General features: G+C 53.4%; 1 protein-coding gene across 2 annotated transcripts in view; it reads left to right on the forward strand.

Moving 5' to 3' along the window:
- The window catches only part of RFTN1 (raftlin, lipid raft linker 1), a 200,672-nt gene extending 191,978 nt beyond the window's left edge, over positions 1-8,694 (forward strand). For both annotated transcript variants that reach the window (XM_038570760.1, XM_038570759.1), the window contains exons 9-10: positions 1,254-1,335; positions 7,315-8,694. In XM_038570760.1, the coding sequence (XP_038426688.1) occupies positions 1,254-1,335; positions 7,315-7,710 (478 nt within the window). In that variant the 3' untranslated portion in view covers positions 7,711-8,694. The remainder of the gene's footprint in view (positions 1-1,253; positions 1,336-7,314) is intronic.
- Positions 8,695-14,680: the final 5,986 nt, after the last annotated feature.

Raw genomic sequence — 14,680 nt, forward strand, 5'->3', positions numbered from 1 at the left:
CTGCACACAACCAGGCATTGGTCTGCAGCCACCTTTGGGCCTCAGGCCATGGGGAGCGTCCAGGCTGCATCACAGCCAAGATTTCTGTGGGTATGGGATGGTGCGGAGGGGTGGAAAGAATGCTGAATTTGTGCATTGTCCATGACCAGTCCAGACCCTTCCACTTGCTAACTGTCCATTCTGGTCAAGTTCTGTAGCTTCTCTAAATCTGTTTCCTTGTTCATAAGTTGGAAGAATTCCTGTCCCCCTACCTACTCCAAAGGACAAGAGTCGTGATGAGAATGGATTTGAATGTGAAGCCCCAGCTCATTTTGAGCTCTCTACACCCAGAGGGTACAGACAGGTGTCTCTGTCTCCCCTCAGATCCAATAACTGCTCTATAATCCCCCCTAATCCTCCGCTTGCCTGTGCCATACACGCCTCCTCATGGTGGAGTGGAGAGAGCCTGGAACCAGGCAGGTTTGAGCTTGAAACCTCACCGTGTGATCTCAAGCCCGATCCTTAACTGAGCTTTTGTCTCCTGTCTTTACAGACGGGCGGCAGTCCCACTCCTTGGAGCTCTGTGGTGAGGCTTAAATGAGCCATGATGTGTGAAATCACCCAGCCCAGCCCCAGCACAAAATATGTTCATTTTCTCCCTCCTTTCCCTCTGATACTCCATGCAGTGGCGCTTGCCTCAGCAGAGAAGACCGTGATCTCCTTCACAAATATTTCTGCCACCTTTAAAGGCGGCTCTGTGGGGGCCGAGAGGAAAGCGCACCCATAAAAATGTGTAGTGCTGCCAAGCACCCCTCACCTGTGCCTACAGGAGCCAGGCCGCCTCAGGGCCCAGGAGGGGCAGAGCTCACCACCCGTCCTGGGCCACTCTGACCTCTCCTCGGCTCATATCCAAAGACAGATTTGGAAGAGGCCTTCCACCTCTTGAGAGTCACTAAAGAAGCCAGTTTGTCATCATTTGGCCAAGATGCCGGCTGTTATTTCACACTGAGGGAAGGGGAGCTTCCAGCTACGAAGCTGACTTGGCAGAGAGGCCCACGACGCTTTTGTTGGGCGCCTGGCAGAGACCCCTGGAATCCAGTGGAGGGGGATGGCTTGGTGTGGGGGGGGGGGCAGCTTCTCGATTTCTGACCCTCACTGTGGGCGGCAGCTTTCCTTTCTGCAGGTGCTCGGCCCTAATGACCTTCGGGACGGGCGCATCGGTGAGGTTGGGGCCCCCCCCAGGTGTAACAGTCTCAGCTCTGTGTGTGTTACAGGGAGGGGAATGTGTCCACCAAGCAGATCGTCTTTCTTCAGAGACCGTGTCTACCTCAGAAAATGAAGAAGAAGGAATCAAAGGTGAGTGACCTTGATTTTCCTGGGCAGGACTCCGCCTGCAGCTGGACCTTCTGTGGCGCAGAGTGGGCAGCCGGCTCTGACTTCCTGAGCCCTCGGCAAGCAGAATCACACCCGAGGCTGCCGAAACCAGCCAGATGGGGGCACCGGGGGATCTCCCTGTCCGCCAGTCTCCCGCAGTCAGGCCAGACTGGAGTAGAGCAGTTCTGGGGGACGCTCACATAGGCCAGATACTCCCACTAACCTGAAAATAGGGGCGTGAGGTCAGCCGCCGTCTGACCAGGGGGTGCGCTGGCTTGGGTTTGTGCCCAGCTTCTCTGTATCTTAATCTCATGACAAGCTCCAGCTGCAGCCCATTGGATCCCTCGGGACATCAGAAGTTTGGCGATGTTGGCAGGGAGACGCTGCCAGGGCTCCTCGTTGGCATGCCCCGACCCGAGGGCCTCTCGGTGGCAGCGGCTGGTATGGACCGAGGCCAGCCCGCAGTCCGTGGCGGTGAGTCCTCAGGCCAGGCTGCCGGGGGCTGCCGGGGGCCTTCCTCCCCACTCTGGAAGGCACGTGACCAGGCCTGGAGAACACAGTCGTGCTGGGAGACAGTGGCTGGGAATTTCTCAGAAATTGTCCCGCGTTTCCAGAAGTCAAACCCAAGTCCTTCTCTTATGTCGGACGAATCTGATGCTTTGCACTCCCACACTCTGCAGCCGGTGAGCGGTTCACCATTGGCTTGGGAAGGGGTGAGGGAGTCAGGGGAACTTGCCAAAGCCCAAGTCAGGTGCCACCTGAAGCCAGCTCGAGCCCCCTTTGATGGCCACGGCAGCGCTCGCTGGCAGAGCCTGATGGACCTGCTCCACATCTCACGCTTGGCACCATCCCATGCGCCCCTCCTGGCTCCTCGTGTTCTTTGGACACAGAGCCTGGACAGGAGCAACCAAGCAAGTGAACAGATTGTAGCAGCCCCTCACCAGCCGGCAAACCCAGGGGCTGGGGGGAGGCTCCTGGGAGGAGCGCCAAGGAGATGGCGACCTGAAGCCAGATGGTGTAGGATGCAGAGGAAAGTCTCTGTCTCAGCTCCAAGATGCTAATGTGACAGGTGACAGCAGCAGAGGGCCAGAAGGCCACGACTGAAGCCACCATTAACCACCAGGAGCAGTCAGCCTCCGGCTGGAAGATGGATCTCCCCCGGCCCACTGTAAGCTGCGGCTTTGCCCAAAGCTCCCAGGGACCACGTGCATTCACGGTGACATCCAGCAACAGCGCGCGGGCAGGTCTGCCATCGACGCCAGAACGCGCCGGCTCTGCCCTTGAGGGAGGGAGGCAGTGCTGTCTTCTCCTGCCAGGCTCTTCCTGGTTGGGTTGTGGGCCGTTCCCAAAGGAGAGACACAGGGTTTGTGGCTCACGGAGGAGATGAGCCAGAGATTTTTAGATTCCGAGCTTTAAAGCTACTATAAGAAGGTGGACCGACTTCCTTGGGGAAAATCCAGAGGATGGAGTCATTCATTTTCTGATCAGTAGACCCTTCCAACCCCAATCAGCTGTACTAAAATTTTAGGGTGGCTGCTTCCTGTTGTGAAGTACTTACTTATCTTCTGCTCATTCAAAGGATTGGCTCGTGTGGAGCACATGTTTTGCGTGTGACCTGGAGAGGTCACCTCACTGGTGGAGTCCCAGAGAGGGGACTTTACAGCCAGATGGCTTGTCTCCTTCTCATGGTCCTGGCAGTGCTCTGCCGCTGACTCAGGTTGGCATCCTGCTCGCACGAGGTGTGGGTACCCTCATGGCCATGGCAGTGACTCCATCAAGTCCTCACTGTGCCTGAGCCCCCACGGCACTGATACTGTTGGCTGCCCTCTGCCTCTTGAAGCACCTTTTTCTCTTGGGTCTGACCCCACACTGCTGCCCTGGTTTTCCATCAGGTTGTTCAGACCCAGCCCCATTTGTCTCTCACTCTCTGGTCTCTTCCTTAGAAAATCTCATTCCTCCCCAGAAGGAGAAATCTGACCACCTGAGTTGATGACTCCTATACCTGCATTTTCAGTACTCGCTTCTGCCCTAAGACCCCAGCAGCATGTGCCCCGTCACTACTCAGCATCTCTGAGCAACTTGTGACCTGGCCACTCCCACTCCCCCCACCCCCACTAGAACAAGGGCATCACCACCACCCAGAGGCAGCCACTCATCCAGGGCTCATCCTTGACTCCCTGTCTCCTCACTGCCATGGTCACTGTATCCTCAAGACATGTCTATTTTAGGTCCTAGAAACTTTAAATCCCTCCACTTCTTGCCACCACCATGCACTTCAACAACTCTAATCCGCTAGTAGCAGGTCTCCCCTTCAAATACGTTCTCCACGAGGAGCCAGAGGAATCTTTGAAAACAGCACATTGAATCCTATGGCCCTACTGCTTAAAATGGTTCTAAAGCTTTGTGTGATTCTTAATATAAAGATGGAAGTCTGCAGTGGGATCCACAGGGCCGTGTGTGGTCTGGCCCTTCTTAGTTCTTCTGCCATTGTCCTCGTTCTCTGCATTCCAGCTCCTGTGGCCTTCATGACCTTCTGTGTCCCTTGTCGCCACAGGGCCTTTGCCCTGGCTATTCCCTCTGCCTCAGACACTCTCTTCCTTTGTATGTATGAGTAATGAAACTTGTGAGCGCAGGAAATTCGTATTACATCTGGATTAAAATCTCAGAAAAGGGACCTCAAGGCTGGCACACCAAGGACGCAGCATATTGAGGCCTCTTTTAATCAGCAAAGTAGAGAAAATTCTCCAATCAAGACTTTTCAGCATTTGAAAGAAACCTCTTTGTGTGCACGTGAGTGTGACTTTCAGAGCAAATAATTAAACTCCTACCAAGGTAATAGGTGATTTCCACTACACCAAAGTCTTCCTTCCGGCTACACTCCTTGAAGTGGAGACAGATAACAGACAGCTTTTAAAACGTGGGGTTGAAATCCATTACCCCTTGCCGACATGGAACTGTGGACATGCACTGCTGTCAGGTGAAGGATTTTTTTTTTTCTTTTCCACGGTTCTTTCTGACAGGGACGGCTAGTTGGAATCTTCTGGTGTGGGCTGCAGCGACACACCCACGTGCCATACACACGGCTTGGGAAGGCCCCGGCACGTGCGGCCTGCTTGTTTGTTCACAGGCTGTCCTGGTACCTCCCGAGGTTAGGAATCCATCCTAACCAGGATGCTGGGCGGTGGTTACAGACCTCCCCTCAGGGCCTCAACCCAAAAACCTGACACTGTCCAACAGGGGTGGCTGTGTCCCGCCCTGCTTCTCCTCATCTTGCTTTCTGAGACGTTGCCCTTTTGAGCTTTGGGATCTGGAACAGTTGCTATTTGTTAAAACCCCTGACTGTCTTCTGCTTGAAGGAGGGGAAGCCCAGGTGGTGAAGGGGGCCCGATGTGAAGATGAGAGGGAGACCAGGAGGCCCCTCCATGGGAGGCAGAGCTGAGGGCTGTGGGAGGGCAGAGGGTGTGTTTCTCTTAGCTCAGTGCTTCTCAGACTGTGGCCCATGGACTAGCAGTATGGACCTTACCTGGGAGTTTGTTAAAGATGCAAAGTCTCCCCGGCCTCCCCAGGTTGCACTGATCAGAAGCTCTGGGACGGGGTGAGTGATCTGTTTTTGGAGCCCTCTGCATGATTGTGGGGTCTGCTCAAGTCTGAGGGCCAGTGCCTTATCATTAAATAGTGTGGGGCCCTTTCTTGGCTCACCTGTGGACAGCCATTATTGGTTTTTTTCAAAAATAGGCCTGTCAGGGAGGCTTCAGCATAGATCTTTTTTTAAATAAGCTGAACCAAAGTATCTTATCTTTAATGGCAGTTAAATCTGGATTTCCATTAGCTGACGACTTGGCCTAATGAGTCAAGCGCCTGACCCAGCAGGTGCATCGGAACATTATACAGTCTGAAAGGTGAGGCGCCTATGTGTTGGGCTGAGCCCTTCCACAGGTGCCTGGCCTCTCCCTTTGTTTCCTGTCTTCCCTTGCCCCGCCCCTCCCTCCTACCCACAGCAAGAGCCTAAAGCCTTTCATCTACCAAGAATGAGAGGCTGGAAGGGTTGTGTGGAGCCAGCATGTTCAGCATGTCTGAATTCCAGCATGTTCTTTTCTAGCTATGTGACTGGGCAAGTTACTCAACCTCGCTGAACCTCTATGGGCTCATCTATAAAATCATGCTAACAGTGACTAGTGAGAGCACAGCTTTGGGGATTCAGGGAAACGGGAGGCCTTGCCACAGTGTGAGAGTTGTGGTAGGCAGCGTGGTGTGCGCCCGTTCCTCCCTAGGCACAGTGGTGTGTGCTTGTTCCACCCTGTAGGCCATTTGCCTTCACATTTTGGAACATTTCGCTTCCAGGTGATACACTGAGTTTTGTCTCCTGCTCCTTCCCTGTTTCAGGGGGGAATGCCCCTGCCAGAGAGAGAAGGAGGCAAAGGGGAGAGTTAAGTCAGGGCCTCCTCGATGCTTAGCTGCAGGCCCCGTGACAGCTGTGCTGGGATGGGGACCCCCCAGGCAGCAGGGGGAGTGGGTGACCGTCACCGTGGCCCGTCTGAGGACACAGAAGACAGTGTAGTCCTAGAAGTCACCCTGCTTGACAGATTTCCCTGGGGTGACTAGGGAGGACAGAAAGCGTTGGCTGGGATCGTTCCCACCAGCTCGGTGTGGACAGCCCCAAATCCTGTGCCCAGCAGCCCAGCCGGTTCCCGGAGAAAGTGGCTGGGGTCTTCTCCTGGTGGGTTACAGCAAACCAACAAAATGTGATCTTCTACAGGAAATTGGATGTGGCTGGGCTTCCAGGGGACGCATGGAAGTTCTGCTTAGTTGGCAAGAGCAGTTCCTGGGAGAAGAGCCGGGCGTGCGTGAGACAGTGCAAGCGGGGGGTAGATGGGCAGGGGTAGAAGGGCCCAGAGGAGCTGCACAGCCGGGGCCTCTCTGAGAGACGAGGAATTTGAGACTTGGAGAGATCAATAACTTGCCCAAGGACAGACAGCTGCCTTCCCTCTGGGTGGTCTGAGCTTCCTGCCCCGGTGCCCGCTGCCCGCTGGCGCGGAGACTGCCAGGCACGCCCCGCGAGGCCCGTGGCCGCCTCTGACCCCCGCACGCTGCTGCCGCCCTAGCGGCAACCTCTGGCGGGTGGGCACCTCGCGACCTTGGGGACTCCTCACGCCCGTCACCCCTCATAGCGTCAGCATGATCCGTTCTTGCCCAGCTCCGTTACCGTGCGACCTTGTCTACTCTGAGCCTCTGCTGACTTCCGTGCCACATGGGGGAAATGCTTAGTTGCGGGGAAGCTCCCCAGGAAGCAGCCTCTGAAAATTTGGGTGGAGGGAATTTTTAGGGAGGAGTGCCCTGTGGGGAAAGGAGAGCACAGGAGTGGGCAGGGGGAGAAGCTGGGCTGTGATGCAGTCACAGCAGTGGCTTTATTAGCCAAAGCCCCAGGGAGTCCTGGAGCTGGGATGGCCTTTTAAGTTGGCCTGAGCTGGGACAAGAGGGTGGATCATGCGGCACAGCACTGGCCCCTGGTTCTGTGCCCTTTGAACTCCAGGGACCTGGTTAAGAGAATGCAGGCCCAGTGCTTGGTAACCCACAGCTCAGAATGGAAGCAAGTAGCCAGCACCGTGGCTCTTAAGAGGGACAGGCCCCATGTTTCTTCTCTTCTCCCATCCTGCCTCTTCAAATGATGGGATTTCAGGACCTCCTTTCCCAAAGCCAGTTGAAAGACAGAGACCGTCCCCAGAGACCCCTGAAATCCAGATCTAAAATACACCACATGGAAGACCTTGGGCAGACTCTTGCAGTGGGTGTGGTGTATTTGGGCCATGACTCAAGTTTGGTGCTGGTAATGCTGTGCTCCAGGAATACTGGCGATTGTGTGTCTGGCTCTGAGAAGTGACATGGGTGCAAATGCGAGTGATCGGTGAAGCTCTAGGTTCCTGGAGACTGCATTCATTTATCCCCACCCTCTCTGATCTCTAGTTCCAGTGGCGATTCTCCCGAGAAGACATGCACAGCAGGCAGATGAGGAAATCCAAAGGTAAACTCAGCGCCAGAGACAAGCGACAAGCAGAAGAAAACGAGAAGAATTTAGAAGACCAGTTTTCCAAAGCTGGAGACGTGGGAAACTGTGTGCCAGGCCCGCATCAGGAGGACGAGGCCTCTGAGGAGTTGAAGGTCCCCATCCAGGATGTCATCGAAGGAAAGCAGTGTCCCGAGCAGCTGTGTGTAGAGGGTGGGGCTGTGCAGAATGGTCCAGCTGGACCCTGCAGGGCCCCCGCGGGGGGCTGTGCTGAGCACCCCCATCCCAGGGAGGAGGCCGGGGAGGGAGGTGCCGAGGAGGGGGCTGCAGAGCCTGCCACCGTGGAAGACAATTGAGTCCAGTGTTGGTGTTGAAAGCCTGATGAGCTGGCCGACCCGAGGCTCCATGCTGGTGTCCAGGCGGGGGGCTGGTTCGCCCCAGTGTCACGTGTTACCCTTTGGCTTGGCTTGACCTCTTCTCGTGAGCTCACCCGGGTCCTCCCGAGGGCCGGGTCCCTGACAGTGTTGGTCTCTGCACATCCATTAGAAATGTGTCGTACTGCCCCAGTGTTAGAATGCAAGAGGTCAAGTTATTTCTCCGTCCGTTGCCCAGTCCCATGGGAGGGACTAGAACATCCAGTGCCTGTGTCCACCCCCACGGTCTCCAGGGTGCATTCGAGTCAAGTCCATCCTTGGGCGTCCCTGGCTCCAAACCAAGGCTGTTTGTTGTTCATCCCCACCCCATGCCCACCCACTGAGGCCCTGTCCATCCCCTGCTGCTCTCTGCAGCTACTTGGTGACATTACAGCCCCTGGAGGCCATCAGGTGCCCTTCTCCATCTCAACCCCACAGACCCTGCTGCTTTGGCAAAGAAAATGAGGAAATGACAGCGGGGAGGGGAGGTGCCCCACCTCCTGGCTTTTTCAAAGTATTCCCATAGATACTGGTAATCTGGAAGTGAAGAGGTAATGCTGTGTGTGCACCTGCTCTTGCAGAATGTCCAAGAAAGTATTCTGTATTAGTATTAATGCCAAAAATTTTTTAAGGGTTTTGTACTCAGCACATCGTATGAACACCCGTTCCTTCTGTCATTTCAGGGCAACCCGACCAGTCAGGAGCCCTTGTTACGTGCTATTTTCATCAGTGTATCATTGGCCAAGTTGTTTCCATGTATGCTATCACGTGTTTATATTGTCCAGAAAGTATTGTTAAGGCTTTAAGTAGATGCAACTGGCAAACTATGGAGAGAGAATGCCGACTGTCTTGACCCAAGCAACAGCCTGTCTCTTCTCTTTCTTGTTTAGTTACTTAAAGCAATAAATCATCTATGAGTTTAGTGTATTGTGAGTATTGAGTATTGTGTCACAGTGAAAAAAATCCTAGCCTGATGTCCAGAGGATTCAGTCCCCACTCACTCTGTTTCTGACTCCTGTTGGAGAGGAAAATGAAGTTCCTGTGGAAAATAGAGCCAGTGAAGCCCACTGTACTTTCCTGTCATTTGCAGAAAGAAAATGGAAAGTGGGATTTAGGTGTCACCAGGTAAGGCAGGGCACTGCCACCTCCTAGTGCCTGGGGTGGTCGAGACAAACATCTTTTAGAAGCAAACAAAAAGCCCTCCATCGGTTTCTTTGCATGTTTCCACTTTTTTTTAAATATTTATTTTTGAGAAGGAGAGAGAGTGCACACACATGTGAGTGGGGGAGGAGTGGAGAGGGAGAGAGAAGATTCCAGGCAGACTGAGCTCAGAGCCAGAGCCAAGAGACCATGACCTGAGCAGAAATCATGAGTCAGCTGCTTAACTGACTGAGCACCCAGGCGCCCCATTGCCAGACTTTTAATTATTTCATGAAGCCAGTCTCGTCCTCATTTGCAAGTTTGCTAAAATAAACACATTTGTGCGATATTTTTATAGGGCAGTACTGAAAAACCCTTGTAAGCCATGTTGTCCAGGTGTTCGCCTCTTGATTTTTGAGTACGCTTGCCCCCCACCCAGACCCAGAGCTTCCCTAAAAAGGTTAAAGACTCCATTCAAAGAGAAGATACTTAAAAATGACATTCCCCACAATTATGCTCAAGAATATCTATACAGCATTGATTTATTTTATAAAAGATCATATTTATTTATTCATGAGAGATACAGAGAGAGAGGCAGAGGCACAGGTAGAGGGAGAAGCAGGCTCCCTATTGGGAGCGTGACGCAGGACTCAATCCCAGGATCCCGGGATCACGCCCTGAGCCAAAGGCATACGCTCAACCACTGAGCTACCCACACTGATTTAAAACATTGTCTCGGGATCCCTGGGTGGCGCAGCGGTTTGGCGCCTGCCTTTGGCCCAGGGCGCGATCCTGGAGACCCGGGATCGAATCCCACATCAGGCTCCTGGTGCATGGAGCCTGCTTCTCCCTCTGCCTGTGTCTCTGCCTCTCTCTCTCTCTCTCTGTATGTGACTATCATAAATAAATAAAAATTAAAAAAATAAAAAATAAAACATTGTCTCTTAGCCTCTTAGAGGAATGGATTTTTAAAAATACGCTCATTAGCAGAGCTTGGGACAAAAACAAGGCCCATCTCTCACAAGTCTGGAAAGCATTTGGTCCAGGCTGCACCCTTCAGGTGGATGGCTGCCATCACTCGGCAGTGGGCATATTTTTCAATAATTAAATGACATTTATGTTGGCTGCATGTGTTATGGGGAAAAAAAATTAAAGGTGACTGTAGCTAATTTGAATTCCTCAGGGAGTTTGGCCCCCAGCACCAGGCTAACAAGTAATTCCTGAGGGTCTTGCTTTTCCCCACTTCCCCGCACCCCCGCTGATACCTGGCAAAACGTCGGTCTGCCCGAGGCGGAACTCAGATTGGCTCGCCCTAGAATCCTTGGGGGAGCTGAAAATATTCCCACTACCTGGGTCCCACCCCAAGACTAGAGTGGTTGCTCTAGGGAGTGGCCTGGGCACCAGGTTCGTAAGCCCCCTGGGGATTTTAGGGTGCAGCCAAGGGTGAGAGCCACCAGCCACAGGATTGCTGAGTTGAGTCACAGCTTGTTTCTTGTGAAATGAGATGCTTTTTACTAACGGCAAATAACTAAGGCCCCGACAATCCCAACATCCTCCATGTGCATTTCGGGTGGCGGGATCCCTGAAGGAGAGTGTGCTCTCCTGTGACTGCCGATCAGGGAAAAGGCCTGTTGGCACCGAGAGCCCTGTGGACCAGGAAATGCTGGAGAGGCTCATGTTTGGGCTCCACCAGGCTTGTGGATGTGGCAGTCAGTCTTTGGGGCTGCACCTGTCACAGCAGGTCTGGAAAGAAAGGGGGAATTCTGGGGGTGACAGATGACTTAAGTGGGGACCTAAGTGGGACATCTGGGTGGCTCAGTGGTTGAGTGCCTTCAGCTCAGGGCGTGATTCCAGTCTGGGGATTTTTTTTTTTTTTTTGAAGATTTTATTTATTTATGAGAGACACGGAGAGAAAGGGGCAGAGACACAGGCAGAGGGAGAAGCAGGCTTCATGCAGGGAGCCCGACGTGGGACTCGATCCCGGGTCCCCAGGATCAGGCCCTGGGCCAAAGGCGGCGCTAAACCCCTGAGCCACCTGGGCTGCCCGCAGTCTGGGGAATCTTAAAAAAAAAAAAAAAGTGGAGACCTGACTTCAGTGGCCCTGCCCCCACCACCATGCAGCCCAATGGGAGCGTTCCAGGGAGTCAGGGGTACTGCCAGAAAGGGGAGGCCAAGGCCAGCCTCATGGGAGGGACTGCCTCATGCCATGGAGGGTTCTGGTAGTTTTTCGGCCCCATTGTTCCCTTTGTCTATGGAAAGAAGTTTTTATTTTTATTTTTTAAGATCTTATTTATTCATGAGACACACAGAGAGAGGCAGTCACAGGCAGAGGGAGAAGCAGGCTCCTCCAGGGAGCCTGATGCGGGATTCGATCCCAGGACTCCAGGATCATCCCCTGAGCCAAAGACAAAGGCTCAACTACTGAGCCACCCAGGTAACCCGAGAGGTTTTTAGAGGGGGAAAAAACCCTCCCCCAGGAACAAAAGAAGTTCTTTCGAAGCTGTGGCTGAATTCTTTGGCCAGGAAGGTATTTTCCAGACCTCCTCTCCACCTCCAGAAAGGCTCGGGGAAAGGGTGTGGGTGCGGAGGAAACCTTCCCCTGCTGAATGAGATGTAGGGGTAGTGCTCTCAAGTGCACATGGGCACGAGGCCGAAGAAGTGACACAGGGAGGGCCTGGGGACCCCGCGCGAATGCAGCAGTGAGCCTGTTTGATACCCGGGTCCGTGCGGGACGAAAGCCCAGCCGGGTTGTGGAGCCAGCTGGTTACATGCTACCCTCCACGTGCCGGTGTCCCCATGTGTGGGATGGCGCTGACACCCGCCTCATTAGCTTTCTGTATGCAAAGTGCTTGGTGTGGTGTGGGGCTAATCCTCACGTAGGCTGGCAGGCGACAAACGGCAGAGACAGGCTGTCAGGGTTCATTCCGCCGGTGCCCACAGGCTCCTCTCTCCCAGTCCCGCTAGCCCCTGGGGGCCTGTGACTGGGCTCCGGCTACTGGACGTGAGCAGATGTGATGCGGGCCACCCCTGGGCCTGATCGTTACGAAGCACCCCCCGCCCTCTCCTCCCCACCACCCCTGGCAGGGGTCACCGTGGCCCGTGGCGAGGGGTACATCAAATGAGCTCTGCTGAAGCACCGAGAATGTGAAGTTTATCTGCTATGGAAGCACAGAGGAGCCATCCCAACAGAAATACTTTAATAGTGTTTATAAAATCTTAATGTATTTGTTAGCGGAGATTTTTTTTTAAAGATTTTATTTATTTTGAAAGAGTGGGGAAGGGCAGAGGCAGAAGGAAAGGGAGAAGCTCCAGCAGAGTCCACGCTCAGAGCCCCAAACAGGGCTTGATCTCATGACCCCAAGATCCCAACCTGAGTCAAAAGCAAGAGTCCCGATACTTTTTTTTAAAAAAAAATTTTATTTATTTGAGAGAGAGAGAGAGAGAGAGAAAGGGAGTGAGAGCACAAGCAGGGAGGAGAGGGAGAAGCAAGTTCTCTGTGAGCAGGGAGCCCAATGTGGGGCTCGATCCCAGGGCCCTGAGATCATGACCCGAAGGCAGATGCTGAACTGACTGAGCCACTGAGGGGCCCCCAAGAGTCCCAACGCTTAACTGACTGCGCCCTGCCAGGCACCCCTCTGTTAGTGGTTTATAAGTAACGATAAGTCAACATGAGTCCAGTCCTTGCGTGAATGTCTTCAAATCTCCCAGCTGGTCACACCCGGCCAGTTCTGCTTGATGGGACCAGCTTCAAGAAAGCATCGGGACGAGACGTTCTAATTCAGTTCTTAAGAAGCACATTTTATCAGTCCTCTAAACATATTAATCATGGCCCGTTTTAAACCGCAGGACATCTTGCAGGAATAGCTCTCAGATGTAGCAGTGCTCATTAGGAGGTTCGGCTTCACCCCAAGCTCCTCACTCCGGCAACATATTGCAGTTGTGCAGGGGGGGCCTGCTGGCCCTGGGGGGACCCGGGGGGCCCAGCACCGTCTGGGCTCCGGCTCCCACCCGAGCAGGCCAAGGGCAGCGGGCGGCGATAAAGATGGACAAAGGGTTGACAAGAGGGGGAGGAGGAGGCCCGGCTGCAGCCTGCAGCCTGGGGGTGGCTTGCGTGGACTCCCCAGCTGTCCAGGGGGTCCTGCCTCCATCGGGCTGCCGAGGTGCCGGAGGCCCCCGCGTGAGCAGCACCCGGCCTGCTTGGCCACCCAGACGGGCGAGGCCGCCTCCTGGGACACTCGGGGTTTCCTGTCCCTGGTCCCCGGAGTACGGCACCGGGAAGGACGTGGACGGTGGACGCGAGGGTGAGGCCCGGCGAGCCTCTGGCTGGGAGCCCTGGTGCCTGCTGCCAGAGGAGGAAGCCATGCGCCCGGCCAGGGACCGGGTTACCTCCCACGCCGCCGCCACACGCCCAGTCCCCGCTCCCCCCGCCCCAGCGGCTGTGACCGGGGACTGCGTGGAGACCAACGGGTGGGGGGGGGGGGCATGGGCTGAGCCGCCCACAGCTGGAACCCCGACCCTGCCACCGGCCGGGTGTGTGGCCCTGGGCGCGTGACTTATTTATTGGGATCCCCAATAAATAAAATCTTTAAAAAAAAAGTTATTCCTCGGAATAAGCAATCCAGTGATACTACCATTGTTTAAAAACTTTTCTAGCACCTCTTTTCTAGCACCTCTCTCGTGGATTAATATTAAGGATTTGAATGCCTGGGACACCTGGGTGGTCAGTGGTTGAGCGTCTGTCTTTGGCTCAGGGCCTGATCCTGGGTTCCTGGGATCGAGTCCCGCATCGGGCTCCCTGCATGGAGCCTGCTTCTCCCTCTGCCTACGTCTCTGCCTCTCTCTGTCTCTCATGAATAAATAAAATCTTAAAAAAAAAAAAAATCTGAAGAACTATTCTACAAAGTTACTAAAACCTAAGTCGTAAAAAAAAAAAATAAAAAAAAAAAAAATAAAACCTAAGTCGTGATACTTTCCTTAAGACTTGAAGAATATGTCTTTAATTTTCAGAGAGGGAGTTGTTGGCAAGCAGAAGCAGCTGGTTGGGAGGTACCATGGGTAAGGCATGTGGCTGTACAACCGCAACTCTGTGTTTTGGGTCAGAAGGACAGGGCCCAAGTTTTGCCCCAAAAGATTTTTTATGGTGATGGTGACAGTTATTCAGCCACAGCTATTCACTGTGCAGACTCTGTCTTAGAAATGGAGTTTAAAAAAAAAAAAAAGAAAAGAAAGAAAAAAGAAATGGAGTAAAAGTCGGGGGGCACCTGGATGGTGCAGTTGGTTACGCATCCAACTCTTGGTTTCGGCTCAGGTCATGGTGTCAGTTGTGAGATCAAACCCCCAGTGTCAGGCTCCGAGCTCAGCGAGGAGTCTGCTTTTCTCTCGCCCTCTGCCCCTCCTCCACTTGTGCTCACACACTTGCACTCTCTCTCCCTCTAAAATAATATTAAAAACTTAAAAAAAAAGGAAAGCAATGGAGTAAAGGGATTCATTCAATCCAGAAATGATTTAAAAACATGGATCCCACGTTGGTTGACTGGTAGAAGAAAGCAAGCTTTCCACCCTGCAACAAATGCAGTCTTTAGTAATAAACACCTCTATATTGAAATGTCCTGCTCACTAGTCACTAAGTTCACTACGGCTTTAGATTATTCTGCTGCCTGTAAACAATATAAAGCCTTAATGAGGGTAAGAAATAACATTTCACTTATCGGGTATTAAAATGCTTCCTATAATGAAGCTCTGTTTGTGAGCTTTCCTGGGCACCTCCCCTCTT

This window comes from Canis lupus, chromosome 23 (assembly GCF_011100685.1).
Source record: "Canis lupus familiaris isolate Mischka breed German Shepherd chromosome 23, alternate assembly UU_Cfam_GSD_1.0, whole genome shotgun sequence".
Lineage (NCBI taxonomy): Eukaryota > Metazoa > Chordata > Mammalia > Carnivora > Canidae > Canis > Canis lupus.